Genomic DNA, 25692 nt, shown 5'->3' on the forward strand with positions numbered 1-25692 from the left:
ACGCAAAACCCCAGTCGCTCCTCCAGGCTGAGCTGCTCACATGTCACACACACAGATGTCAGGGAGAATCACCTGGAACTGTGCATGCTGAAGGCTGGGCCTTGTTTGTGGGGTAATCTTGCTAAATCCTCCAGAAATAGGCCCTGACATCCAGACCTCAGTCAGCAACCCAGGAGGAGGGCAGGAAGCTGAGGCACCTGGAATGAGGGGCTACAGCCCTGACTCTGCTTCCCTCCCCCCTTTCCCAATTCCCACAGTCTCTACCTCACATGCCCAGGGGAAATAAGGGGTGCTGTTTGCTCTGTAATGGTCTGCCCGGCTGTGGACATCCACCTCCCCTGGGGTCCCCCGGCTCAGATAAATCAGCCTGCACTTCAAAGGAAGCTTCACCATACACTAAGGAATAATAAAATGGAAAATACAAGAATCCTACAAACAGCACATCTCACAAAGCTCCTACCTTTGAATACCTCTCCTTTTCCTCATCCCCACTCCCCCAGCCATATGAAACTTCTGGGAGAAGTTGGAATTTAGAAAGGAAAGAGGAAGGTAAGAAAAGTGGATGAGGTAAACAATAAATATTTACTTATTGTCCATCATGTGCTTGGTACTATGTTAGTGCCAGAAATACAACAGTGAGCAAAACAGACCCTACTCCTGCCCTTGTAGAGCTTACAGCCTAGTGAGAGAGACAGACATAAACAAATAACCATCAATACAAGTGTATACTTCAATCTGCAATAACTATTATGAAGCAAAACTATAAGGTAACATAAGCATTCGTTGTGGTAGGAGGTGATCTAACCTATAGAGTGGAGAGGCCACTCCTGATGATGGAGCATCTGTGCTTGGATAAAAGGATAAGTAGGGGTTAACTGGGGTTGATGAGGGCATGGGCTAAAAGCATACCAGGAAGAGGAAGAGGGAACTTCATGGGCAAAGGTTCCCAGGCAGGAGGGAACAAGGGAAGTTTGAGGAACTGAAAAGCCACTAGGAGGGCTGGATAGGTTGGGCAGATCCTACAGGACCTAGCGGCCATACAAGAATTCGGGTCTTTATGGAAAATAATCGGAAGACTTTAAGCAGTAAGGTTTAAAATAATATAATAATATTATTTTGTAATTGTATTTTAAATAAACAATATTGTTACAATGATATTTTATAGTATTTTGTCCCCTTTAAAGCGATCTCTGGTTACAACATAAATAACAATGGACCAATTACTAGCCCTGTAGCAGAGCAGGGTAAAGAATGACAGTGGCTGGATTCGGTGGCAGCAGAAATGACCAGCAGAAAGATATGAAGGAGCAGCCATCAACCCCATTGTTGAAGTCTCTTATTCACTTAACAAATGCTTGATGTCCAGATTCAAATCCCAGCTCAGGCCCTAAACCTGTCCTGGGCTCAGGGATCCTCATCACTAAAACGGTAAAACTTGACAGCAGGGGGCAAGACCTAAAAGAATCAGGGCTCGTGAGCCCGTGTGTGGGACAGCTGCACCGTCGGTTCTTCCGATAAGAACCCCTCTGCTCGGCTCTACCACCAGAACCGTCGCCTGGCTCAGCGAGGTCCTCTCGGGTCAGGAACTCCGTTTCCCACTCCCGCCGAAATAGGCTCAGACTCCAGTCTCCTGCCTGGACCAGTGCGACTTCCCAAACTTGCCCTCCAGGGAAATGAAGGGGTTAATTTTCCAACTCCACTTAGCCGAGTTTACTTGGTAATTTTCCAACACAGAGTTAGAAGCTATCAGACCGAGAGGCTGCTGGGAACGTCTCCGCCTCCGGCTCCCTTGTGCCTGGGTGCCGCCCCTAAGCCCGAAGCGCAAGTATAGGAAAGGAGCGGATGGAAGCGGAATGCCCACCGGCCGCTCTGTAGTGGGCTGGGCAGGAGGGCGGGGCGGGCCTCTGTGACGTCAGGACCACGCCCCCTGGGAAGGCGCTGCGCCTGCGCCAGAACGGCTGCCTCGCTCCCGGAAGTGGAGGGTCTGCGCGGAGAGCGCCGCTGGGTCTGGGTGCCCGGAGGCAGAAGCGCTGGCGGAGCTCGCTCGTCAGCCTCCGACCGCCATGTCGTCCTTCGACACCAACCCCTTCGCAGACCCAGTGGACGTAAACCCCTTCCAGGTAGAGCCCCCAACTCAGTTCTCTCTAGTGCCAAAGGCCGCGGCTCGGGCGTCTTTCGCTGGAGCCGGGAGACGTGGCGTAGGAGAGACGGGCTGTTTGCCCAATGGGAGAATGGGCTCTGGGGGCTGGCCTATCGTAGTGTCTGGGGGGGCGGGACTAGCAGCAGGTGGAACTGCGGAGGGGGCGGGGCGCTGTAGCTTCGGGAGAGGTGGTGGGACCCCCTAGCTCGGGGAGAGGTGGTGGGACCCTTTAGCTCTCCGGATGTCGCCCCTCTGGCTGGACCCTGCTAAGGAAGGGGACTGAAGCAGACGCGGTCAGGGAGACCCACCCCAGCGTCGAGGAGAGAAGCGACTTCAACTGAGGGGGAAGTGTGGCTACCCCATCCCGCAGTCTTGGCGAGACACCTGCCTTGAGTGACATTAGGAAAGAGGGTGACAACAAAATGAAGAGGTGGAAGCTTCTAGTGGGAAGGAGATCCCAAGTTCAGCTCTCCCCCGACCCCCCGAACAGCCAAACTAGCCTACAAGGTATAGAAGGCCCACTGAGATTTGCTAGATTTGCTAAGGAAGATTGGGAGAGGGTGGGGAGGTAGCCAACACACGCTGAAATACGGACTTGATAAGAATTCCACACCTTGGCCACGGGTCTAGTTTGGACTGGGATTTTAGCTAGATAGGAGGGAGAGCCCAGGTTAGGGAGGGAGAAGTGAGGGGGCTCTGAGGGTCTTGAAGCACAAGAAGTGTGGTCTGATGGACCTGTGTGTGTTGTTAGGGTAGTAGAGATGTGTTGACCTTTGAGCTGGCCTGATCTTTTGAGCAAAGGATAGCGGAAGAAGTCTTCCTACTTAAAGCCGAAACCTTTCTGCTTTTGAGCTGAGGGTACAGGGATATTCTTTTAACACAGCGAAGTGCTGGGGCTTCTGTTAGCTCCACATCTCCTGTGTCTCGTTTCATGTCTGCTCAAAACCAGTTCTAGGGAAGCTTGATTGTGCTGACTGGTGATTTATGAGCCCCGAGGTTTCTGCTCTGTCAGGATGTCACCAGGCACATTAACTCATCTGCTTGTATTTTATTCTGGCCATTGGCAGCTGCAAAGTTTCCTGCAGGTGTGGGGGAAGTACTTAGAGGGGTCCTTCCTGCAGCTCACAGCATGAGTTTTCTCACCTTGAATTCCTTCAAGGGTCAGAGCAAAGACAAAGGAGACTAGCAGGGAATAATTGTATACTGTCAGAGTGAACATTTTATGCCTCTTTCTTGGTCTCAAGGTACTTAGTCAAAGGGAGCCCTCAGGGCAAATTTTAGTAGTTTGGTCTTTGTAACATCCTGAACATTCCTCTTGCAGCTTAATGCTTCTTGATGGAACCTTGTCTCTTATGTAATGCAGTCATCTCAATTGAGTAAGAAAAAAACATTTGCATTTTTTTTTCTGCTGGTGTCATCTGGTAAGAGTTTGGTTTAATTCCAAAACTGCTTTATAACACTGGACTTTGAGTTTTAGTAAGGATCTAGTAGTCTCTTGGAATGCCTTCTGTGTAATGATTTGCTTTTTTTTTTTTTCCTGTCAGAATCAGAAATAAAATGTCTGCTGCTATCTGAGAGGCAGTCAGCTGTCCAAAGATGCAAAGAACTTGTCCCCAGCGCTAGCAGTGGGCAAGATAATTGGCCTGAATGCTGCCCTGTATTAATAGCAGCTTGAAAGTCTTAGGCTGAAACCGCATCTTCAGCCCCAGGAATGATTGTGCAAACTGTGGTAGAAGTAACTTCTGCATTCAAGTGAGACAGTCTGTCCATCAGGCAGCCCCAGGATATGGCAGGACAGGAAGCAGCTGTGGCCCTATAAAGAGCAACATCTGGTGGGGAATCCTGTGTGGGAAGACGAAAGCTGGCTGGCTGTGGCTCCGCTCCTCCTTATGCTGGCCTGGGTTTTTCCTCTTGGCACACAGTCCCGTGGGGAGAAGGAGCTTTGGACGTGAGGCCCTCAAGCTCTCCTGGAGAGCTGCCCTCCCTGTCCTTGTGATGGAAGTGTTTGCTTCCCTGACTGCCAGGGCTGGGTCATTGGGAGGGTGCAGCCCTGGGTTGACTGGGTGTGAGCCCAGCTTCATTTACCCAGGGTGTTAGCACAGAGCTCAGGAGAGAGCAAGGGGAGAGGCAGTAGGCTCAGAAACTGTCACACCTAACCAGCTTTCAGAGCAGAGTCATGTTTTCCGTCAGTCCGTGGTAGGTCATGAAAGTATACTCAGTGTTCAGAGTCCATGGAGGCCTATTAGATCCAGGGGGCATCCTCCGAAATCTATTGTAAACCCTCAGTCCCGAGAGGAGGAAACCAGGAACCCAGTAAGGACGGGACGTGCCAGAGTCACCAGCTAATTCGCAGCAGGAAGGAGCCCACATCTGGGGCTTTTGAAGTTCACATATTGGTCTTAAACTGCGCTGGGGTTTTTTAGGCCAGCTAAGGAAAGAATGTATCTTCGTCATCACTGCCCCTGTTCTTGGAATGAGACTACTGGTAGGGGTGATTAGTACTAGCTAAGTGAGTTTTAGTTAGTACTCACTAATTAGTGTTAGCTACGCAAGTTTTTCCCCAGTGTGTGGGGCTGGAATAATACAGATTATATTGAGCTTTTTTTTTTTTTTTTTAAAGATTTTATTTATTTATTCGACAGAGATAGAGACAGCCAGTGAGAGAAGGAACACAAGCAGGGGGAGTGGGAGAGGAAGAAGCAGGCTCATAGCGGAGGAGCCTGATGTGGGGCTCGATCCCACAATGCCGGGATCACGCCCTGAGCCAAAGGCAGATGCTTAACCGCTGTGCCACCCAGGCGCCCCTATATTGAGCTTTTTAAGACACATCTGCTGTGCTTTTTAGCTGCATATGTTCTGAGTAATACCAGTGCTAGAAGGTGCTTAAGGTTATGTAGTCACATAAGTTTGGGAGTCACTCTGAATTCCATTTTTCTTGCAGATTGACAAGGCTTGTTAGTTTGTGAAAGGCTCTGAGCAGTCCTGCAGTAAAGACATGTGCTCAACTTTGTCTGACCCGGCATTTCTCAGACTTATCCAACCATGGAATCCTTTTTCTGCCAGCTCTTGTAATAGGCCGTGCAACTTCCGGTGTGCCTTTAAATTGACTTCTTTCCCCGTGTTTTTTTATCCACTTCCTGCTCCCCGCCTCCATCTTCCCCCCTGCACAGTGGGCATGGGCTTTTATGACCTCTTCTTTGCATAGAGTTGTGATTGGGATTCTTAGCAAACTTCCTGCCTTGTAAGAGCGGAGAGCACACAGTTGTCACAAGAGCGCAGCAGAAGTTTTACCAAACTTCCAGGAGGAAGCAGGAAACTGCAAGCCAAGGATTACCGATTTCACAACCTCCCCTGGCACTCCCTCATCCCTCTGTTAATTATGGTGCATCTGCTCTGCAATCTCTGGGTATGCGGGTCCTGCTTTGGACTGATCCCAGCGTGGCTGCTCCCAAGAGCGTCTCAGGAAGGCTTGTCGGGGTGTCGAAGAGGGAGAGGGCTGCAGGTGGGCATTGGCACGCCTGTTGAAGGTTCCAGCAGTCCGCCAACAAGCAGGTCACCCAGGCCAGCGCCAGGGCTGCTTTCCTACTGGGCATCTCTGCCATGTTGCCCCAGGCAGACGGCATCGATCTCAGGAGGGGGAGTGAAGTAGCTGGTGGTGCTTGAACAGAGAAAACCTTTCAGCGTCCTGAGTTGCCAGATCACACAATATCACTTTCACACGTTGCCTCCTCGCAATTAAAAGATAATCTCAGTGGTGTGGCTGCTTCCCAAGGATTTAAAACGTTTCTCTCCCGTGGGAGGAGAAAGTGGTGGCAGAAACGTGATTTGGGTGTGAACAAAGCTCCCTGCACAGACAGCGAGGCTTTGCCACTTCCCAGAGAGGATGGGCTCCAGCTGACTGTAACTTCGGGAATTCTTAAAACCACCAGATGGACCTGTTAGAACTTTCTTGTGCAATAGGAGCATTGTCTCAAGAAAGTTGAAAATGGTAAAGTTCAGACAGTGGGAGTCCAGACAGCTGGCAGACTGGGGTGGAGGGGAGTCCTCTCCCTGCCTCTGGCTGGCACCCGGAGCCAGGCTGGGTGCTAGAAAGCACCTGGCTGGAGACACTGCTGAACTTGAATCCTACACTTCGGTTTTCTTTGCAGCTGCTTGGAGTAGGATAATTCTGTGTTCAGAGCGGTGGTAATATTTAACCAGGACCAACAAGGGGTACTTGCCGCTCTTTCAGAGAAGAGTGCTGTGCACATTAGCAAGGTGTGACCTGTCCGGCAGCGCCCCGCTGAGATGCCGACACCTGTATGCGCAGCACTGAGCTGCTGCTGCTCCAAGGGCCTGTGCCGGAGGTGCAGGTAAATGAGCCCGTGGCCTGCCAGAACTTCTGACCTGGCAGGAGAGCCAAGAAATGCTAGCTGCGCACGATAACACTGTAGGTATGAGGACGGTAGTCAAAACTTGCCAGAAGGAGCTGTGAGGGATCTGAGGAGGAAGGGCAGAGTCCTGTGGTAGACAGGCTTAGGCCGAGAGCAGAGAGCCTGGCAGATGGGGAGAGAGGGTATTTCCTACTTCTGGTGACGGAGCACCAAGAACCAAAAGTCGCTTCTGCCTGCTGTTGCCCTGCAGCCCCAGGCACTTCTTCCCCCTGAGAGCCTGCCGCCTCTCCCACTGTGGGCCTGGGGCATGCCTGCTGCTTGGGGCACACTCGCTAGCTTGGCCAGTCCCTCTGGTGGTTCTCTCTGCCCTGGCCTCTTTAACGCTGGGACTGTCACCACCTTCTGCCTGTTTTCAGGCTGTGAAACCTGGAGTTCTGTCCTTGACTTTGTTCTCACTGTTTACCTCTCTAAGTTCTTCCGTTTACACTGTAGCCAGCATGTGGGGTGCAGGAGCACCTGGCTCCGGGGACCCAAACAGGCCACTTGCCACTAACAAAATCCAGAGGCGGAGAGATGAGTGGTGGTGAAACAAGAGAGGACTTAATCGCAGGGAGCCCGATACCAGGAAGACAGCGGGAAGACAGCGGGCTAGCATCCCAAAGAGGGTCGCCCAAGTGCGGGACAGGGCTTTCAGGTTTACGTCGGGAAAGTGTGGGGCAAAGGTTGGGTCTGTGCAGGTCTGCAGTGAACGTTAAATCCCTCATTGTCTTCAAGGCAATCACAGGTGGAGTCTTGCTGGCTCAGGACAGTCCTTGTTGCTTGAGGGGGTAGTTTCGGTTCCCATCAGAGGACGCTTGGCCCTCAGGGTCTTCAGCCTGCGCCCAGGGACCAGCTGGAAAGAAGAACACAGCTAGAATGCTTGAGGTCAGAACAGGGGCCGCGAAGTCCTCTTTCACTGTGGCTCAGAGTAGCACCCACATCCCCGCGGTCGCAGATCTGGAGCTCTGGGGGCACCTGGCTCGCTCAGTTGGTAGAGTGTGTGACTCCACGTTGGGTGTGGAGCCTACTTTAAAAAAAAACCAAAAAACAGACAAAGACCTAGAATTCTAGCCCTTACCTTCTCCTGAGCTTCAAACCAGTAGTCTCATGTTTCACCTGGACGTTGCCAACCTTTTCAAGCAGACCTAGTCCGTAGCTGTCTCCAGACCAACTCGGGATCTTCTCCGGGCCTCTCCTGCTCCCACACAGCCACTCCTGAAAAACCTGTTCCTCTTCCCCCGTGATCACTGATCTTGCTCAGCAGTGGCTCTGTTCACCAGTCACCCAAGCTAGCCACCCAGTCCCTCAACTTCCCTTCCTCCTTTCTTGCCCAGAGAGTGGCCGAGCCTGTGGCATCTCCCTGAGCAGGGCGTCTGGAGTCTGTCCCCTCTTCTCTGCTCCCAGCTGTCATGCCTTGGTCCTGTCACCCCTGTGGACTGCGGTCCTGTCCAGGCCTTGCTCGCTGCTCACTGCACTCTCTGCACTGCGGCAGACGCCAGTCTCCAGTTGCCCTGCGCTGCCCACGGGTGGAGTCCAAACTCCTGCAGCCTGCCCGGACCCCTGCTTCAGGCTGGTTCCTTGGCACTCCTGGCTCCTCTGTCTATACTGTTCACTCCACAGCCCCTGGAAACTTCTCCGGTGTAGAGGCTGCTTTTATTTTTATTTTTTTTTATTTTTTAAAGATTATTTTAGAGCGGGGGTAGGGGGAGAGGGAGTGGGAGAATCTCAGACAGATCCCCCACTGAGCGCAGAGCCCAACCCTGGTCTTGATCTCACCACCCTGAGCCAAAGCCAAGAGTCAGACCCTTAACTGAGCTACTCAGGTGCCCCTAGAAGCTGCTTTTAAGCGACGGGTTTGAGCACTGGAAACCTGAGTCAGGTAGAAGGGCCCACAGTGGCCCCCTAGCTGAAAGCAAACAGGCTTATTAAGTGACCCACCTCAGAAGATCCATAAGCCCCTGCTGACCAGTGGGCTCCTTACAACTGGGCACAGGTGCCAAAAAGGGAAAATGCCATACGTTCCCATACCTCCTCACTTCTCCCTTAACTATAGCCCCCCGCCCCCCGCCCCTGCTTCATGGCAGACCGTCTCTCCTTTGCTGTCCTGCCCACTGCTCCCTTGCAGGGTTTTCAGTCAATTTCCGTGTCCTTGGTCCTGCCTTGGGTGAATCCTGGCGGCCACCTGATTGGGTGGTCCCACATCCTTTCGAGCTGCTGCGCCTTTGCCAACACTGCTCTTGCCGCCCTCCTTCGTGCTTGCTAAACGTCTGTCATCGCTCAAGATCCGACTTGGGTGCCGCCTGAGTAAAGCCTTCCCTGACTTCCGGCCGCTTAGTCCCTCCCTCCTCCATGAAGCAGGTGCGTCGCCCTCTTCAGTGCACATCTTGCCGCACCTCCGCCCTCCTGCTTGTTCTCTTCGCAAGCGCAGGAACCAAGGCCTTTTTTCGGTGTCTGAGCCCTGTGCATGGTGTGGGACGGTTTGTGTAAGGAGGAAACAAAGGTGGAAGGGGTGGCAGGTGGCTCAGTTTGACCACGGACCAACCGCTGCCCGGGGTGCAGGTGCCAAGGCCTGGAGGCCTCAGGTGCCCGGCGGGGTGGTTCAGCCTCACTTTTCTGGGCTGCTCTGTACATCACTGCCGTGGCAGGGAGAGAGGCCCCGCGTGCACCTTGCTCATTTGGTGGGTCCTCAGGCTCTTTTAAAAAAGGCGTGGGCGCATGTGCTTTTTTAAGGTAAAAATAACATAATCACATGGAAAATTTGGAAGACAAAATAGATCGTTTAGATTTCTTGCCTTTTGCAACCATTGTTCTTTTGATGTGTTTTCCTGCCAGTCTCTTTTCATATGAGTGCTTTTGACAGAATTGTTACTTGGGGTTCATATAACAAAGCCTTTTCTGTGTTGCTGCCCTGTGTTCATAGTTGTGATTTTTCATGGCTGTGCAGACCATTGAGGGAACGTGTACCAAAACATTCTTATGCTCACTGTCATTGGATGTTTAAGTCATTTCCCGATTTTTGTTTAAAGATTTTATTTATTTTTAAGAGAAAGAGAATGAGAGTGAGTGGGGGAAGAGGCAGAGGGAAGGGGAGAGAAAGAATCTCAAGCAGACTCCCTGCTGAGTGCGGAGCCGGGCTCAGGGCTCCGTCGGAATCCAGCCCCGAGATCATGACCTGAGCAGAAACTGAAGTCAAATGCTCAACTGACTGAGCCACCCAGGCGCCCGTGTATTTTTTCTCCTATTGTAAATATTGGTGCAATAAATATCTTTGCAGCTACAGATCTTTACACATTTTTATCGTATTTCCTCAGGATGGAGTCTCAGGTAGGACAGTACCGAGGTTAACTGTGGCTCTTTTCACTTGGGACCCAGCCAGCCGGGCTGGGGATGATTGCCCTTTTTTGTCCCATGACGCACAGCCTTGTCTCCAAAGTAAATAGGACTTCACAGAGGTTCCAAAGTATTGGTAACACTGCCTCCCAGAGAGAATGGCCGAGTGTTTTCTGTTGTTGTTCATGAGGTATTTATTTAATGTGTTTATTTGGAACCTGAAATCCCACATGGGGAGCGTGGGTGGAGTGTGGGATGGAAAAGCAAGGAAAAGTCACAGCTCAAGCACGGCCGGGACCTGTGACATGGAAAGTGACTGCCAAACCGGAAACAAGCGTGTTTTTCCCGGGCCCTTCCCTGCGGAGCTCCAGCCTGCCTGCCTGCCTCTTTTCCCTCTCTCGCTGCCGCTACACGAAGGGTTCCCCTTCCCCAGCGGTGGTGGGCCCCTCCTCTCCGCTGTCTCCCCCCCCTTCCCTTGCTCACTCTGCCCTGGGCTCCTGTGCTGCACACACAAGTCTCTGCTAGAATCCTCGATCCTTGACTCCAGGAGGGCAAGAGTTGCACCCTCTTCGTCGTGGTGTGGCCCTCACACCGTGACTCTTCCCTGAATGAAAAGAACTGCGTGCAGGCGTGTTTTCTTTGTTACAAATTCAGCGAAGGGCATTAGCCAGTCTGAGTCCTTTGTGTACCAAGGCGGTTTAGGTTACCTCTCTATAGGTGAAACTTAGTTCTTGCCATCCCTTGAAATAGCTACTTGACCCGCTTATGAGTCCGCTGATGTTTGGCGAGTGGGAAAGGAGGTTGCTGCTGTGACTTATTTGTGGTTCGGGCTAGAAGCTGAGGGTCTTCATTCAGACCGCTCGGTGTGGTCCTTACTGCAAAACTCTGCGTGTCTCCTACCATGGGGGTTCGCCAAGGACTCCCTGAAGTCCAGGAATAAAGAACTGAAGAGAAACAGTTGTCCTGCTCACTCATGTGCCCTGTCGGTGTTCCTCAGGAGTGGGGTGCCTTCATTCAGCCGCACATGGAGCGCCTTCCGTCTGTCGACTGCACCAGGCTTTGGGGCTACGCTGCTGAGCAGGCCTTCCCCTCTCAGGCTTAGCGGTGTGTCCCTGGAGATAGACAAATTCAGGATCCGGCTCAGCCACTACCCCTGAGATCTTGGACAGACTACTTCCCCTTTCTGATTTGGGGCTTTCTCCAGCTACAGGGTGGTCATGGCGTTGACATGGGGGGCGGGGAGTTGTAGCTTTTCTCAGCCAGGGCTCCTCAGCTGAGCCACAGCACAGAAGCTGGCTGAAGTGACGGTTCTCTCCATTCTCAGGGATGGTTTAGAACCAGGACTGTTGTAGGTGCCCGGGAGAGAAGTCAGGTCGTTGAAGACAGGGGATGCCTTAGGGCGTTGGGCCAGAATTCTTTCGAAGAGCCAGGTTGAGGAAGGCTGGTAGAACCTTCATTTCTGACGGCTTGACACAGTGGCCAGTTTTGGGGTGACTAGAACTTCACCATAGCGTCATTGTGTAAGCCTGGCACATAGTAGACACTGTCAGTGTTAGCTCCCTTCCTCTCCTGCCAGGCCTGAGCTTCTTATCTTTCAGAAAGAGCCCAGGTCTCCCAGAGTGTTCCAGGCCCCTCTTCTGAGGCCCTGGGGCTGCTGCAGTGATGCAGGCGCCCCCCCCCCCAGCTTTTGGGCGGTGCCTCCCAGAGAAAGTGGAGGAGGGCACAGGGCGTGGGCTCTCAAACATCCCATGTGCTTCTCCGCGTCGGGCCTTCGGCAAGCACTAGCAGCCAGAAGTGTGAACTAGTCACAGCAGCATCTGGCTGCAGAGGTCACAGGCTGTTGGGGAGACAGTGTTTGTGGTGAGACTGCTGAGGGGGCCAGGACCAAGTGTTGAAGATTTTAGTGAAAAGGAGGAGAGATCACTCTAGGCCAAGGAGTCAGCTCACCCACCCCTGGAATCCTCTTGGGCTTTGCCTTCTGGTCAAGGAAGTGACCTCTCTTCATGGTCTGAAGGTTGCCTATTAAAATGTGTGCACCTCAGGCAGACATGTGGGCCAGCACCCGAAACTGCTACCAGAGCCACCCCTCTGTCCTCCGTCCTGTGACACAGACTCAGGTAACCAGTTCCTTGGATGGTGGATCTGATTTCAGTGACTTCAGCTCACCCAGTCTGCTGTGGCTTGGTGTTTTGTGAAGCCAGAAAGGGGAACAGAGCCTGAGCTCCAAATCTTTCTTGTAGGAAGCCAGCCCAGTGATTCTGGGAGAAATCTGCTAGGCATTCAGCCAACGAATAACCTCAAGGCCAGTTCCTCCAGCTCAGGTGGCCTTCTGAACTTCACCTGTCACTTTGTCCAAGTTGCGGGGGCCACCAGGCAGGGACATAGCCATGTGACCTCCTTGCAGAAGAAATTGGGTGGGGGTGCAGAGATGAGGTATGTCCAGAGAGAAGAAGTCAGTTGGAGCTGTGTGCCCAGCTCTGGGCTAGACCCTGGGGCCAGCCAGCCATCCAGTCTCATCGGTCCGGAACCGGAAGCCCAGGTGGGAAGACAAGAATTGGTATTGTGAAAAACATCAGAGAGAACAGTCACCGCTGTCCCCTGGTTCTGTGAACGTACAGAATAGGGAGCCAACCATTTTGAGACCTAAGACAAGTACAGCACCGTGGTGAGGGTGTTTCCACATCTGAGATGTGAGGGGGTTGCCCTCTGAGGGTGTGTCTAATGTGAATATTGAGTTTGAGAATCCGTCCAGTGGAGGTGAAGCTGGGCCAGCAGGACGGGAGCATGTGGACCGTTGTGAGGGACTGGAGGGGGGGGTTGTTGGGAGGGTTAGGGGGCCAGGGGAGGCCTTGTAACCGGGGCCTTGGCAGAGTGCAGCAGCCTCGTGTCCATCCTTCACAGCTGTTTCTCGCAGAGCCCAGGCATCGCTGTCGAGCTGGACCTGAGCCCCGTACCTATTATGTACAGGGAAGGGGAGGGGAAAGGGATGATAGAGTGCGGGGAGGGGGCAGGATGAGGCTGCTGGCCACTGGCCCCAGGCCAGCAGGGAGGCTGCTGGGATGCAGGAGATTACAGGGAGTGCTGTGCGGGCCCTAGGCCAGAGGGCTGGCCTTGGCAGAGGTCAGATGGGGAAGGGAAGACTCAGGAAGGAAAACTCAGGAAAAAACTGTGGTCTGAGGACATTTTTGCATTTTTTGAAAAGAATCCAGGAAAAAAAACCCAAAAACATTCTCCTGGCTTTTCGTCTGAGCCCTTCATGCCTCTGTTCCTAGCAAGTGTGCCTGGTTTAATAAAACCAGCACTGGCAGCCAGCAGCGTGTTTTTGTTCCAGAACCTGAAACTGTCCTTTAAAAAAGAAGAGGAATAAGTGCTTTCTGTAAAATAATAAATGCAACAGTACAGAAAGGTTATGAAGTAAAAAATAAGTTTCTCCCCTTGCCCCCCCTAGTCCCTAGATGTAAATACTGTGAACTGTTTTGAATCTGGAAAAGGGCACTAACAAGGACATGGGTGGTATCTATTCCAAGGTACCAGAGTGGGAAGCTTGCTCTGGGTCTCTTCTGGGAAGTCATCGGGGCTGAACTCCTCCTTTTCCAGAAAGGGAGAAGAGACCACAGCTCTGGTGTGGCAGGGGCTGGGCACAGGAGCCTTCCTGAGAGGCTTTTCAGGGCACCAGGAACGGCCTTATCTGTCTCCCTTCAGCCAGGTATCCCTGAGGGTGCCCGCTGGCCCTAGGAGGGGCCAAGAGTTGGTGATGTCATTTCTATACACGAACAGTGATACTGAAGAAAGAGAAATTAGGGAATCGATTCCATTTACAATAGCACCAAAAACCGTAAGATATCTTGGAATAAACTTAATCAGAGAGGTAAAGGATCTATATTCTAGAAACTACAGAACACTGATGAAAGACATTGAAGAGGACACAAAAAGGTGGAAAAACATTCCATGCTCATGGATCGGAAGAATAAACATAGTTAATGTTTATTAATTAGTAATTATTTATTAATTACTAATTACCAATTATTAATTATTATTAATTATTATCAATGCCATCCTGATCAAAATACCAATGACATTTTTCAAAGTGCTAGAACAAACAATCCTAAAATCTGTGTGGAACCAGAAAAGACCCCGAATCGTCAAGGAAATGTTGAAAAAGAAAAGCAAAGCTGGGGGCATCACATTGCCTGATTTCAAGCTATACTACAAAGCTGTGATCACCAAGACAGCATGGTCGTGGTACAAAAACAGACACATAGACCAATGGAACAGAATACAGACTCCAGAATGGACTCTCGACTCTATGGTCAACTAATCTTTGACAAAGCAGGAAAAAAACATCCAGTGGAAAAAAGACAGTCTCTTCCATAAATGGTGCTGGGAAAATTGGACAGCTGTATACAGAAGAATGAAACGACCACTCTCTCACACCATACACAAAGATAAACTCCAAATGGATGAAAGACCTTGATGTAAGACAGGAATCCATCAAAATCATAGAGAAGAACATAGGCTGTAACCTCTTCGACATTGGCCACAGCAAGTTCTTTCATGACATGTCTCCAAAGGCAAGGGAAACAAAAGAAAAAATGAACTTTTGGGATTTCGTCAAGATACAAAGCTTCTGCCCAGCAAAGGAAACAGTCAACAAAACAAAGAGGCAGCCCATGGAATGGGAGAAGATATTTGCAAATGACACTACAGATAAAAGGCTGGTATCCAAGATCTATAAAGAACTTCTCAAACTCAATACCCAAGAAACAAATAATCAAAAAAATGGGCAGAAGATACGAACAGACACTTTTCCGATACAGACATACAAATGACTAACAGACACATGAAAAAATGTTCAACATCATTAGCCATCAGGGAAATTCAAATCAAAACCACACTGAGATACCACCTTACGCCAGTTAGAATGGCAAAAATGGACAAGGCAGGAAACAACAAATGTTGGAGAGGATGTGGAGATAGGGGAACCCTCTTACATTGTTGGTGAGAATGCAAGTTGGTACAGCCACTTTGGAAAACAGTATGGAGGTCCCTCAAAAAGTTAAAAATAGAGCTACCCTGTGACCCAGCAATTGCACTACTGGGTATTTACCACAAAGATACAGACGTAGTGAAGAGAAGGGCCATGTGCACCCCAATGTTCATAACAGCATTGTCCACAATGGCCATACTGTGGAAGGAGCCGAGATGCCCTTCATCAGATGGTTGGATTAAGAAGATGTGGTCCATATATACAATGGAATATTACTCAGCCATCAGAAAGAATGATTACCCAACATTTGCAACAACATGGATGAGACTGGAGGAGATCATGCTAAGCGAAATAAGTCAAGCAGAGAAAGACAATTATCATATGGTTTCACTCATTTGTGGAACATAAGGAATAGCAGGGAGATCGGTAGGAGAAGGAAGGGAAGAATGAAGGGGGGGGTTAAACAGAAGGGGAATGAACCATGAGAAACTATGGACTCTGGGAAACAAACTGAGGGCTTCAGAGGGGAGGGGGGTGGGGGACTGGGATAGGCTGGTGATGGGTAGTAAGGAGGGCACACATTGCATGGTGCACTGCGTGTTATACGCAAATAATGAATCATGGAACACTACATCAAAAACTAAGGATGTACTGTATGGTGACTAACATATCATAAAAAAAAAAAAGAGCGAGAGAGATGGCGATGTCCCTCCCCTTCGTCAAGGTTCTCTCTTCTTCCCAGGGCGTCTCATGGCTGTTTTTGTTTGTTTTTGTTTTTGTTTTTTTCCCTTTGCAGGATCCCTCTGTGACCCAGCTGACCAATGCTCCACAAGGTGGCCTGGCTGAATTCAACCCCTTCTCAGAGGTTGGTGAGCATGCCCTCTTTCTGGGTCCCTGGGTCCTCTGGCTGGTGCTAGGTTTCTGGGGCAAGGAGCCTTGGCAGAGGCAGAGGCAACTCTGAGAAGCTTCAGCCCTCAAAGGAACAGTCCTAACATGAGCTTGGGGTGGGGGAAGGGTGAAGAAGTCCCCAGTTCTCCCCTCCGGATCTGTGATCTGGGCCCCTCCCTGAAGAGAGTAGGACCGTGCTGGGGAGCTGTGACTCCAGCAGAGCCAGGGGTGCTGGGTGAAGCATCACATTGCCCAGCGCCTGAGGCTTGATGGCCAGGAAGCCACAGAGGTAGGCCCAGGCCTGCCCCAGAGGGAATGTCCCTCACAGGCAGGGGCATGCCACTTACCCTGCTGTGGGTTTGTCCCTGTGTGGCTGACCGGTGGAGCCACTCACCTGCCTCCTTTGGTGTGTTCCACACAGACAAATGCAGCGACAACAGTTCCTGTCACACAGCTCCCTGGGCCCTCGCAGCCAGCGGTTCTCCAGCCCTCGGTGGAACCAACCCAGCCAACCCCCCAGGTACTGTTGACCAAGATCCCTTCAGCCTGTCCTTTCCAGCAAGGGAAGCACCCAGACCAGTACCTGAGCCCTGAGATTGGGGGAGGGGGTAGACAGAGGGCCTTCATTCTTGGCTCCCTTTCAAGGGCCCTCTTGATAATCTCTTTGGAGCTGGTCACTTGCACATGGAGGGTCTGCTCAGCCAGCCTAGATCCTCACCCCCAGCCCACTACTACCACCGAAAATAAGCTCTGCTTACCAGACAGGAGTCCTTGGTGTGTTCGGTGAGAGCATTTGCCCCTCTCGTGCCGTTCTAGATCCTTGTGGACCCTTTGGTTTGTCCTCTCTTACTTGGGGCCCAGAATCTCTCTCTCTCTCATTTTTCTTTTTTTACCTTTTTTATTCCTGCCTTTCTTCTTATTTTCTTTGTCCCTTCACCAAATACTGTAAATCTTGTCTGCCTCGTGCCTGATCCCCTACTCCATCCCCTCACCACCCTGCCGCGCGCTCCCCGCCACCCCGCGCTGGTGAGCGTGACCCACAGTGGAGTCGTATGTTGCAGCTCCTGCTTAGACAGGCCAGCAGATTCCTGGCAGTGAGCGAGCTCTCAGAGAGGCAGATGCTACTAGGAGGAGATAGTATTCTCAGAGACAGCTACATGCGAAGGCTTCCGAAGGTAGGCAAAGTGTAGATGAGCGGGAGTGAGGGCAAGGCCCGAGCTGGGCTTTGGACTCTTGTGGGCCCCAAGCTGCTCCCACTGTCTGACCGGACTTGGGAGAGAGGGCTAAGACCCTCACCATGGTCCAGCGTGGTCAATTCTGGTCCTGCTTTTGCCCCCAGGGCGTGAAGTTTACCTCCCGAAGGCAGCCTTAGCTCTTCGAAAACTCTCTTTGGAGAGAGGGAGAGAGTGAGCGTGTGTATGCGTACACACGCATGCACACGTACGTATGTACACATACTCCCGGTTTGTCATCCTGCAAGGTGACTGGTTTGATAGCCATTCCCTAAGGACTGTAGATTTCAGGAGGAGCTGGGCACTAGTGGCTCCCGGCAGGAGCGGGTCCCAGGGCCCTGGGCTGGAATGCCTCACGTAGAGCTCCCTAGATGCCTCCCTTGGAGGCCTTGCTCTGCCTGGACAGGGGATAAAGCTTGGACTCGGCATGCACAGCTGGGCGGAGCAGGGCCAAGCCTAGGGGGCTGGCCTGGGATGTAGCTGGTCACAGTTCAGGTGACGTCAGGGGTTGCACCTGGGGGTGGGGTGGGGTGGTGCTGAGATCCCTGAGGCCCTAGGTGCACCTTGGTCTGCCCTCGTGTGCCTCCCCGCACTCACTGCTAGCAGGCCTGCACTGTGTCCCCTTCACACGCACACCCTCCAGGCTCTTCAAGTGAGGTGTGGCTCTCCGGGTTTCTGGTTAAGGTTAGTCTCTCGTGAGGCCATTTTCCCTTTGCTGTTGCCCCAAAGGTCACTGTAATTGAGCTTTGCCTGGATTCCAGAATGGGGGATAGTTCTCTCATCTCAAGCTCAGGGAGGAAGGGGAGACAAGAGCCCTGCTTAAGGCTGGTTAACACCTAAGAGGACAGAGGTGTCACAGGAGACAGGTCGCCTTGGCGTCTCTGTGGTGGTCTCTGGTACCCAAGACACTGTGGGGCTGGGATTGGCTCTCCCTGCATGGGGCAAGGCCCTTCTGGTTTCCTACTCAGGCTGACGCTGTCCCTCCTTCTCCCATGTCCGGCTGCCCCCACCCTCTGTGCCCCCCAGGCCGTGGCCTCCGCAGCACAGGCGAGCCTGCTTCGGCAGCAGGAAGAGCTGGACAGGAAAGCAGCCGAGCTAGAGCGCAAGGAGCGGGAGCTGCAGAACACAGTGGCCAACTTACACGGTAGGGGAGGCGACTGGTCTCTGGGCCAGCGTGCCTGGCGCAGGAGCCTCCGCTGAGCCTGCTTGGTCCGGGGCGGCCCCGCAGCTCTGTTGGGCTCTAGAACATCTCAGCGGCGCCGCTGCCAGCGCCAGGAAGAGCAGTGAGGTGGAGGCCGGGAGACCCGCAGGGTGGTCCTCGCGGCTGTAGATTGTTTCCACGCTCCTTCCTGCTCTGAAAGTTCTTGCTAGAGTAAGGGGCGCTGGTCCTGCGTGCGATTCCCCCTAACCTTCATGATGATAACCCCTTGTGCTTACGGGCTGGTTGTTCGTAAAAATCATCACTTAGGCCATTTTGCTCTGTTTCCCAGTGCATTTGGGATGCATTATCCTGGAGTGGGCTTGTGGGTATTCATGCCCCATCCCACTCTGCCCATCCCACTGCCTACCCATAGCAGCCCTGACCCCCACTTGCCGGCCCCCTTCTGGGAGCCCTGGTTTGGCTCGTAAACTGCTGGGGTGTGCACCCCACCATGCTGCTGCAGAGGCCAAGCCTGACCTCATTGCCTCTTTGTACACAGTGAGAGAGAACAACTGGCCGCCCTTGCCCTTCTGGTGCCCTGTCAAGCCCTGCTTCTATCAGGACTTCTCGGTGGAGATCCCTGCCGACTACCAGCGGATATGCAAGATGCTGTACTATCTCTGGATGTGTGAGTCCTGGCCCCGCCCTCGGAGCTCCGGGGGGAAAATGCGGTGCACTCCAGAGCCCTGTCCGCTCCAGCTGCTCCTCGGGTTGGGGGGCCTTCTGCCCGCACGATTGGCTCTTCGTGATGTGTGGTGTTTCTGCCGCTGCCCTCGCTGTATGGACCTCATGTCCTCTCCAGGGGGTGGTTTGCCAGGCCTGGGAGCCCTTCCATCCCCTTGGCACCAGCCCATCTCTCTCTCTCCTCACCCTCCCCAGTGCATTCGGTGACTCTGTTTCTGAACCTGCTTGCCTGCCTGGCGTGGTTCTTAGTCGACAGCTCCAAGGGAGTGGACTTCGGCCTTTCGATCCTGTGGTTTATCATCTTCACCCCCTGTGCCTTCCTTTGCTGGTACCGACCCATCTATAAGGCTTTCAGGTGAGTGCGGCTGGGGCAAGGGGGTAGAGTATGGCTGGCATCCCAGGTAGCAGGCCAAGGGCCTTATGCCCAGGGACCCCATCCCAGCCTCAGAGCAGAGTAGGATGGTGGTGTGATCCACTTTCCCATTCCTACCCACAGTTGGAGCAGACGGGGGTCAGGAGCCATTTTCCTGCGATGTCATGCCCGGGGTCTGCTCTGGGCACTGTCCTTGGACTAGGCGTGGGAGACCTAGAGAAGGGTCCGTGCGCTCCCACCTGCTGCCATGCTGTCTGATGCGTTAGGATTTCCGTCACTGGGAAGAGGGCGGGGCTTCTTCAGCTCCCTTCTGAGGCTTTAGGGAGTCCCCTTTGATAAGCTCTCCATGGCTTATCGCTCCAAGCTTGTTTACGCCTCTCCCCTGCCTCCCCAGGAACTCTCTTGAGCCTGCTGAGTGCAGACCAGTTGACCTAGAATAGGCAGTGTGGACATGAGCGGCTCCACCTCACAGACCCTCAGGGCTTGTGGCATGGTGCCTCCGAGTTGCTGCTTTCAAGCCTGGGAACCTAGCAGGCCGCAGGGAGAGAGGGGCAGTAGGGGCCAAACCCTCCCATGCACTCCTCAGGCAGTACACCAGCCTTCGAGGACATGGAGATGGAGGTTTGGTCTAGAGTTCTGTGCTCCCCAAATACCTTTTCTTCCACCCAGGCCAACAGTCTTATTATTAGATATTTATACCTTTGGCCTAGATTTCCTTGTCTCTTAAGAAGTGCAGATACGTACCCCAGGAAATGGACCGTTAGGCTCTTTATGTCGTCCTCTGGGGAGCAACTTTATTAGCTCTTTGAGTAGAGTGGCAAGCACTGACCCCTTAAACTGGAGGGCAACGAGTGGCAAACCCTTTTTGATTATGGTTGTGGATGTCTGTGTCCTCTGGACAGTGTGGCTGCTCCCCTGGAGCTGTCTGCACTCCCATCCTGCCTCGGGGCTCCTAATGCCATGCCAAGCGAGGAATACTGAGCAGTGAACCCCCAGCCCACTTGTGACGTGCATTTCCCCCTCTCTCCGCAGGTCCGACAACTCTTTCAGCTTCTTCGTGTTCTTCTTCCTGTTTTTTTGTCAAATAGGGGTCTATATCATCCAGTTGGTTGGCATCCCTGGCCTGGGGGACAGGTGAGACCTGGGGCAGCATGAGGGGCTGATGCTTGGGAGGCGGCCTGGCCTCTCTCGCCCTGTCTCCCCGCTCCCAGAGAGCCCTCCCAGAGGACCCAGGGGCTGGTGGCATCCTCATGCCCCTCCAGTTCTTCACTGGTCGCCACTCCCTGCCTCGCCTGTTCACCACTTTCTGGGGTGTTGTGGGTGGACCTGCCCTGAACCCTTAGGCGACCAGGGCTACGTCCTGTGGAGGATTGCGTCCTCTTTCTTTGCTTCTGCCGTGCCCTCCAAGAGGCTGGTGCTACTTCTACAGGCCCCAGGCGAGCCCTCGGGTTTGGGCACTTGCGGACAGAGGCCCTGGCCTTTTGTGGACTCTGTGCTGTGACTTTGTCCAGAGGCCATGTAATGTCAGGAGCTGGAGCCCTAGCCTCTCCTGGATTGGCTCCTTGCTTTGAGCGTAGAGCTGGCTTGAGTTTCCTGGGTGCCAGAGCCCTCAGCTCAAAATTAGCCTCAAAAAGAAAAGCTGCTGGCTGATGTTTTCCTTTCTGCCCCAGTGCACAGGGAACATTATAGAAAGGTCAGGCTGCCACTTGGCTGAGAGCCTGAGCCTGGAAGGGCTGTGCTACTTTGGTCCCTTCCCTCCAGTGGAGCTGGCAAATGCAGGGCGGAGGGAGGGGGCTGACTCATCTTGCGCTCCGAGCGTGCCCACTGCCCTCCCGCCACCCCTCATCCATCTCGCTCTGCTGTTTCTGGGATGGCCCCTTTCTCTTTGAAAGTGTCATCACTCACTACCCTCAGTGGCATCCTGGAAGACAGGCTATGGCATAAGGCCTCTTTGCTCCCCAGCTCGGGAGTCAGAAGGCTTGAGTTCTGGTCCAGGCCCCCCCCCCCCCCCCCGCCCTGCCCCCTGCCCTGCCCCCTCCCCCCTCCCCCCTCCCAAGCTCAGCAGCCTCCAGCTTCCCAGCGCCTCCCCACCTCACCTCCCAACCCTCACGGCTGGGTGGATAGAATCCCCCCTTTCTTGTTATCAAGTATAAAATACACAGAACATAAAATTTATTTTATTGACGACTTAAACCATCTTAAAGTAAGAAATTCAGTGGCGTTAAGTAGATCCATAGTGTTATGCAGCCCTGTCCATTGTCTAGTTCTAGGCCATCTGTGTCACCCTGAGAGGAGACTCTCTACTCATTAGCAGGCATCCTGCTCCCTCCTTCCCGGAGCCCCTGGCAGCCATGAAGCTGCCTGTGCGCGTGCACGCACATGCGCGCTCTCTCTCTCTCTCTCTCTCTCTCTCTCGATCTGCCTACTCCAGACATTTAAGTGGAACCATACAGCATGTGGTTTTTTGCGCTGGCCTCACTCAGCATGAATGTTTTAAGGCTCATGCTGTACATGGATGTGTACATCCTTTTTATGGAGCACTCGTCCATCCGCTTGTCTGCTCATCAGTGGACAGACCCTGGGGTGGTTTCCTCCTTTTTGCTGTTGTGAACAGTGCTGCCATGAACATTTCTGTACAAGTCTTCGAATACCTGGTTTTGTTGTTTCGGTTATGTATCTGGAGTGAAATTGCTGGGTCACGTGGTCAGTCTGTGGAGGAGTGGCCAACAGTTTCCTGCAGTGGCCGCACCATTTCCTTTGGCAGTGTACAAGGGTTCTTGTTTTTCCACAGCCTCACCAATGCTTGTTTTGTCTTATTTTGTTTTGTTCCCAACTTAGAGGTATATCATCTCACTGTGGTGGTCTTTTAAGTCGGCTCCACACCCAGCGTGGAGCCCAACATGGGGCCCGAACCCATGACCCCGAGACCAAGACCTGAGCTGAGATCAAGAGTTGGGTGCTTCACTGACTGAGCCACCCGGGCGCCCCTCTCGCTGTGGTTTTGATTGGCATTTTCTGAATAACTAGTGGTGTTAGCACTATGTGCTATCTCTTACGTGCTTTTTGGCCATTTGTGTATCTTGGTTGAAGAAATGTCTGTGCAGGTCTTTCTCTAGTAATTGGGTTGCCTTTTTGTTGTCGAGTTCTTAATGTATTCTGGATACTAATTTATCAGATTAACACATTTCCCCCTTATGTGTATTATTTTTTCATTCTTGTATTAGTGTCCTTTGATGCACAAAAGTTTTTAATTTTGATGAAGTCCGGTTTTTTTCTTTTGTTGCTTATGTTTTCAGTGTCATATCTAAAACCAGTGCCCAACCCAAAGCCATGGAGAGTAAACGGTTTTCTTCTAGGTATTTTAGTTTTAGCTCATACTAGGTCTCTGATCCACCTTGAGTTCCATTTCCGTGCGTGGTTGAAGTCCGGGTCCAGCTTCATTGTTTTGCATGTGGCTGCCCGGCACCGTTTGTTGGACAGACTGGGGTCTTGGCACCCTTGTCCAAAATCAGTTGATGATCGATGTATCGGTCTGTTTCTGGACTCAGTTCTTTTCCATTGATCTGTATGTCCTTTTCTTTTCTTTTCTTTTCTTTTTTTAAAGATTTTATTTGACAGAGAGAGACAGCCAGCGAGAGAGGGAACACAGGCAGGGGGAGTAGGAGAGGAAGAAGCAGGCTCCCAGCGGAGGAGCCTGATGTGGGGCTCGATCCCAGAACGCCGGGATCACGTCCTGAGCCAAAGGCAGACGCTTAACCGCTGCGCCACCCAGGCGCCCCGATCTGTATGTCCTTGTGCCAGTACTGCACTGTTTTGAGAACTGTGGCTTTGTAGTGAGTTTTTAAATCAGGAGATGTGGGCATATCCCCGTTATAGATAAGAACCACTGGGGCTCAGGAAGGTCACCTTCCTACCGACTGGAGGCAGAGGGGCTGCCCTGGGTCCCAGCGGGAGGAGCTGAGGTGATAGGCTGAATGCAGTGGGTTGGCCAGTGGTCCTCTTTCCCAGAGGGTGGGCTTTGGGAGTGAGCAGCTAGGCTTTCCACGTCCCCTAGAGTGGCTTGGACGACTCCTGTCCGAGGGCAGTGTGGGGCCTGTCAGCCTCACAGAGGCCTGGCCTCCGGCCCACGGCTTCGTGCTGTAGGGAGCTGCTTGGGTGGTGGCTGGTCAGCCTACAGCAGCCACTTAGGGAAGAGACCCTCACGGGCACCTCTGGGGCCCACTCTCACTGTGTTCCCTCTGGCTTCCTCCTCCCCCCTTTGCAGTGGTTGGATTGCAGCCCTGTCTACGCTGAAGCAAGACCACTTGCCTGTGTCGATCATCATGATGGTGGTGGCTGGCTTCTTCACCCTGTGCGCTGTGCTCTCGCTCTTCCTTCTGAAGCGGGTGAGTGGTGGCCGCTGGGCCAACCGCAGCCTGAGCAAGCAGGCGCCTCTTTCCTGCCTTCGCCTTGGGGCTGCCCATCACTGGAGACAGTTGGGCCCCCCAGGTCGCAGAGGTCCAGTGACTGTCCCCAGGTTTCGGGTGGGAGGTCAGGCGGGCCCCCAGGGTGCACTTCTCAGCCCAGCCTCTTTCCGCAGGTGCACTCCCTGTACCGCCGGACGGGGGCCAGCTTCCAGCAGGCCCAGGAGGAGTTTTCCCAGGGGATCTTCAGCAACAGGACCTTCCGCAGCGCCGCCTCCTCTGCCGCCCGAGGAGCCTTCCAGGGGAACTAGTCCTCCTGCCTCTCCTTCCTCTGCCCCAGCCTTTTCTCTCGCCTGCCTTCTGGCTGCACTTGCCGTGGTGCCTTAAACAGTGGTCATGCCCAGCACAGACCTGGGGAGGGTCTTGCACGGTCCTTCCTCCCTCCCTCCTTCCTTAGCCGCCTGCTCTCCATTCTGCCCGAGGGGAGGGGAGGGAGGGACAGGGACCTTTTTTTTTTTTTTTTTTTAACACAAGAGAAAAAAGAAAAAAGCTGTCTTTCCTTCTCTGGTGGTGCTTCGGTAGGTTCGAAGCAGTGGGACTGTAGTTCACTTCCCCCTACACACGTACGTACACACGTGTGCGTCGCATACATGCACACACTTGGGATCACCAGCTGACCTGGGCCCACACCAGCTGGAGTTTTATTTCTGCCAGGATCCTGGGATTCCACTCCTCCCCCAGCAGGCCTGGCCTGAATCTGGCTCCACAGACCCAGCCTGTGGTTTCCACAGTCCTGCCTTTCCTTCCTGCCCAGGCTGGGGTAGTCTCCCAAGGGCTCCCCTTTAGATGAGCTGCAGTCCACGTGGATGGAAAGCTCTGTTCCCCAGATCACTCTGAGGTGGTCTCTGGGCTTCCAGAGCCTCTGGCATGGTCGCTCCCAGGCTCTTCCCTGCCTTAATGTTTCTCACAGATTTATAGCCCTTTAATGCCCCCTGCACTTTCCTGGTGTGGGGGTACTTGTGCCCTTTGGGCCGTCTCTGAGCCCTCTCCCCTCTCTAGACCTAATGAATGTGCAGGAGGGTTGTCTGGGATTTGGGGAGGAGGAAGGGATGGAGGACACTGACCCCAAGTAGTCCTGCCCAGCCTTTGACAGTTGTCTAGGAGGGTGGAGTCTGACTGTCCTGGTGTGGTTTGGCCCTGTTTCAATTTCCTCTCCTCCTGAAGGACAGCGGCCCTTTGCCGTGGCCTCAGATTCTACCCCACTCTGCCTTCTCCGTTCAGCAGTATCTCATGTGTATGACTCTTGGGGGCGGGGGGACAAGAATCAGTCCAGAACTGCGTCCCTCATGCAGGACTGATGAGCCACTTTTCTGAGGGCTCCCCCATCCCCTCAGTAAAACCTAGGTCACCTGTCACTGGTCCTGGGGATTCGTCAAGTGTGTCCGTGTGATGGGCACCTGGGAATCAACAGATAAAACCTGCACCCTGTCCTCTAAAGGCTGTACACAGGGTGGGTGTGTGGACTGAGGGGACTTCTCAAAAAGCTGACCAACTGCCTGCCTCTGGGGCCTGGGGCCCACCCCGGGACAGCGTGCAGACCGGCAGCCCACTCAGCCCCAGGGCCACTGAATGATCATGGCAGTAACCAAGGTTTTGTAAACTTTCTGGTATTTTTTTCTTCATGTACAAATGTATATGTTATGTCTCAATTTTTGTGCTTTAAATAAAAACAAGACATTTTCAGACAACCCTAGTCCTAATGTCTGGTGGCCTTGGGAGGGTGGGAGTGGCCCACAGAGCCTGCACTGAGCTCGAGGCTCCAGTGGCCAGATTCTGCATCTGGCCGCCCTGCTCTGGCTGGTGTGGGAGGGGCCGAGCCCCTTCCTGAGACTATTTGGCCAAAAGCACCTTCTTGTCTCAGTATCTCTACTTTAGAGCGGCTGGTTCTGAGCGGGCGGGGCACGCTGGGGAGCTTCTTTAACTCTTACCTGCCACGTGGCACACCGGCTCAGCCCGGGACCTCAGCTCTTGTCCTTCACGTG

General features: G+C 53.0%; 1 protein-coding gene across 2 annotated transcripts; it reads left to right on the forward strand.

The window, feature by feature from the left end:
- The first annotated feature begins 1941 nt into the window (after positions 1 to 1941).
- Positions 1942 to 25398, forward strand: SCAMP2 (secretory carrier membrane protein 2). Of its 2 annotated transcripts, XM_008708472.2 has the most exons (9): positions 1943 to 2120; positions 15666 to 15734; positions 16179 to 16277; positions 18016 to 18133; positions 18690 to 18818; positions 19070 to 19229; positions 20280 to 20381; positions 23512 to 23632; positions 23827 to 25398. In XM_008708472.2, the coding sequence occupies exons 1-9, from the start codon at positions 2064 to 2066 to the stop codon at positions 23959 to 23961; spliced, it is 990 nt and encodes a 329-aa protein (XP_008706694.1). In that variant the 5' UTR covers positions 1943 to 2063; the 3' UTR covers positions 23962 to 25398. The 2 variants fall into 2 exon arrangements, with proteins under 2 accessions (XP_008706695.1, XP_008706694.1); XM_008708473.2 differs by lacking the exon at positions 20280 to 20381 and having other exon boundaries at positions 1942 to 2120.
- The last annotated feature ends 294 nt before the right edge of the window (positions 25399 to 25692 follow it).

The sequence above is a fragment of the Ursus maritimus genome, unplaced genomic scaffold (assembly GCF_017311325.1).
Source record: "Ursus maritimus isolate PB19 unplaced genomic scaffold, ASM1731132v1 scaffold_27, whole genome shotgun sequence".
Classification (NCBI taxonomy): Eukaryota; Metazoa; Chordata; class Mammalia; order Carnivora; family Ursidae; genus Ursus; species Ursus maritimus.

Excerpts from the sequence above, each read along its gene's own strand:
- SCAMP2 (XM_008708472.2), top strand. The coding sequence starts at position 2,064 with ATGTCGTCCTTCGACACCAACCCCTTCGCAGACCCAGTGGACGTAAAC. Across the intron at positions 15,735-16,178 it reads AATTCAACCCCTTCTCAGAG|ACAAATGCAGCGACAACAGT; the intron begins GTTGGTGAGCAT and ends TGTTCCACACAG. Across the intron at positions 23,633-23,826 it reads CGCTCTTCCTTCTGAAGCGG|GTGCACTCCCTGTACCGCCG; the intron begins GTGAGTGGTGGC and ends CTCTTTCCGCAG.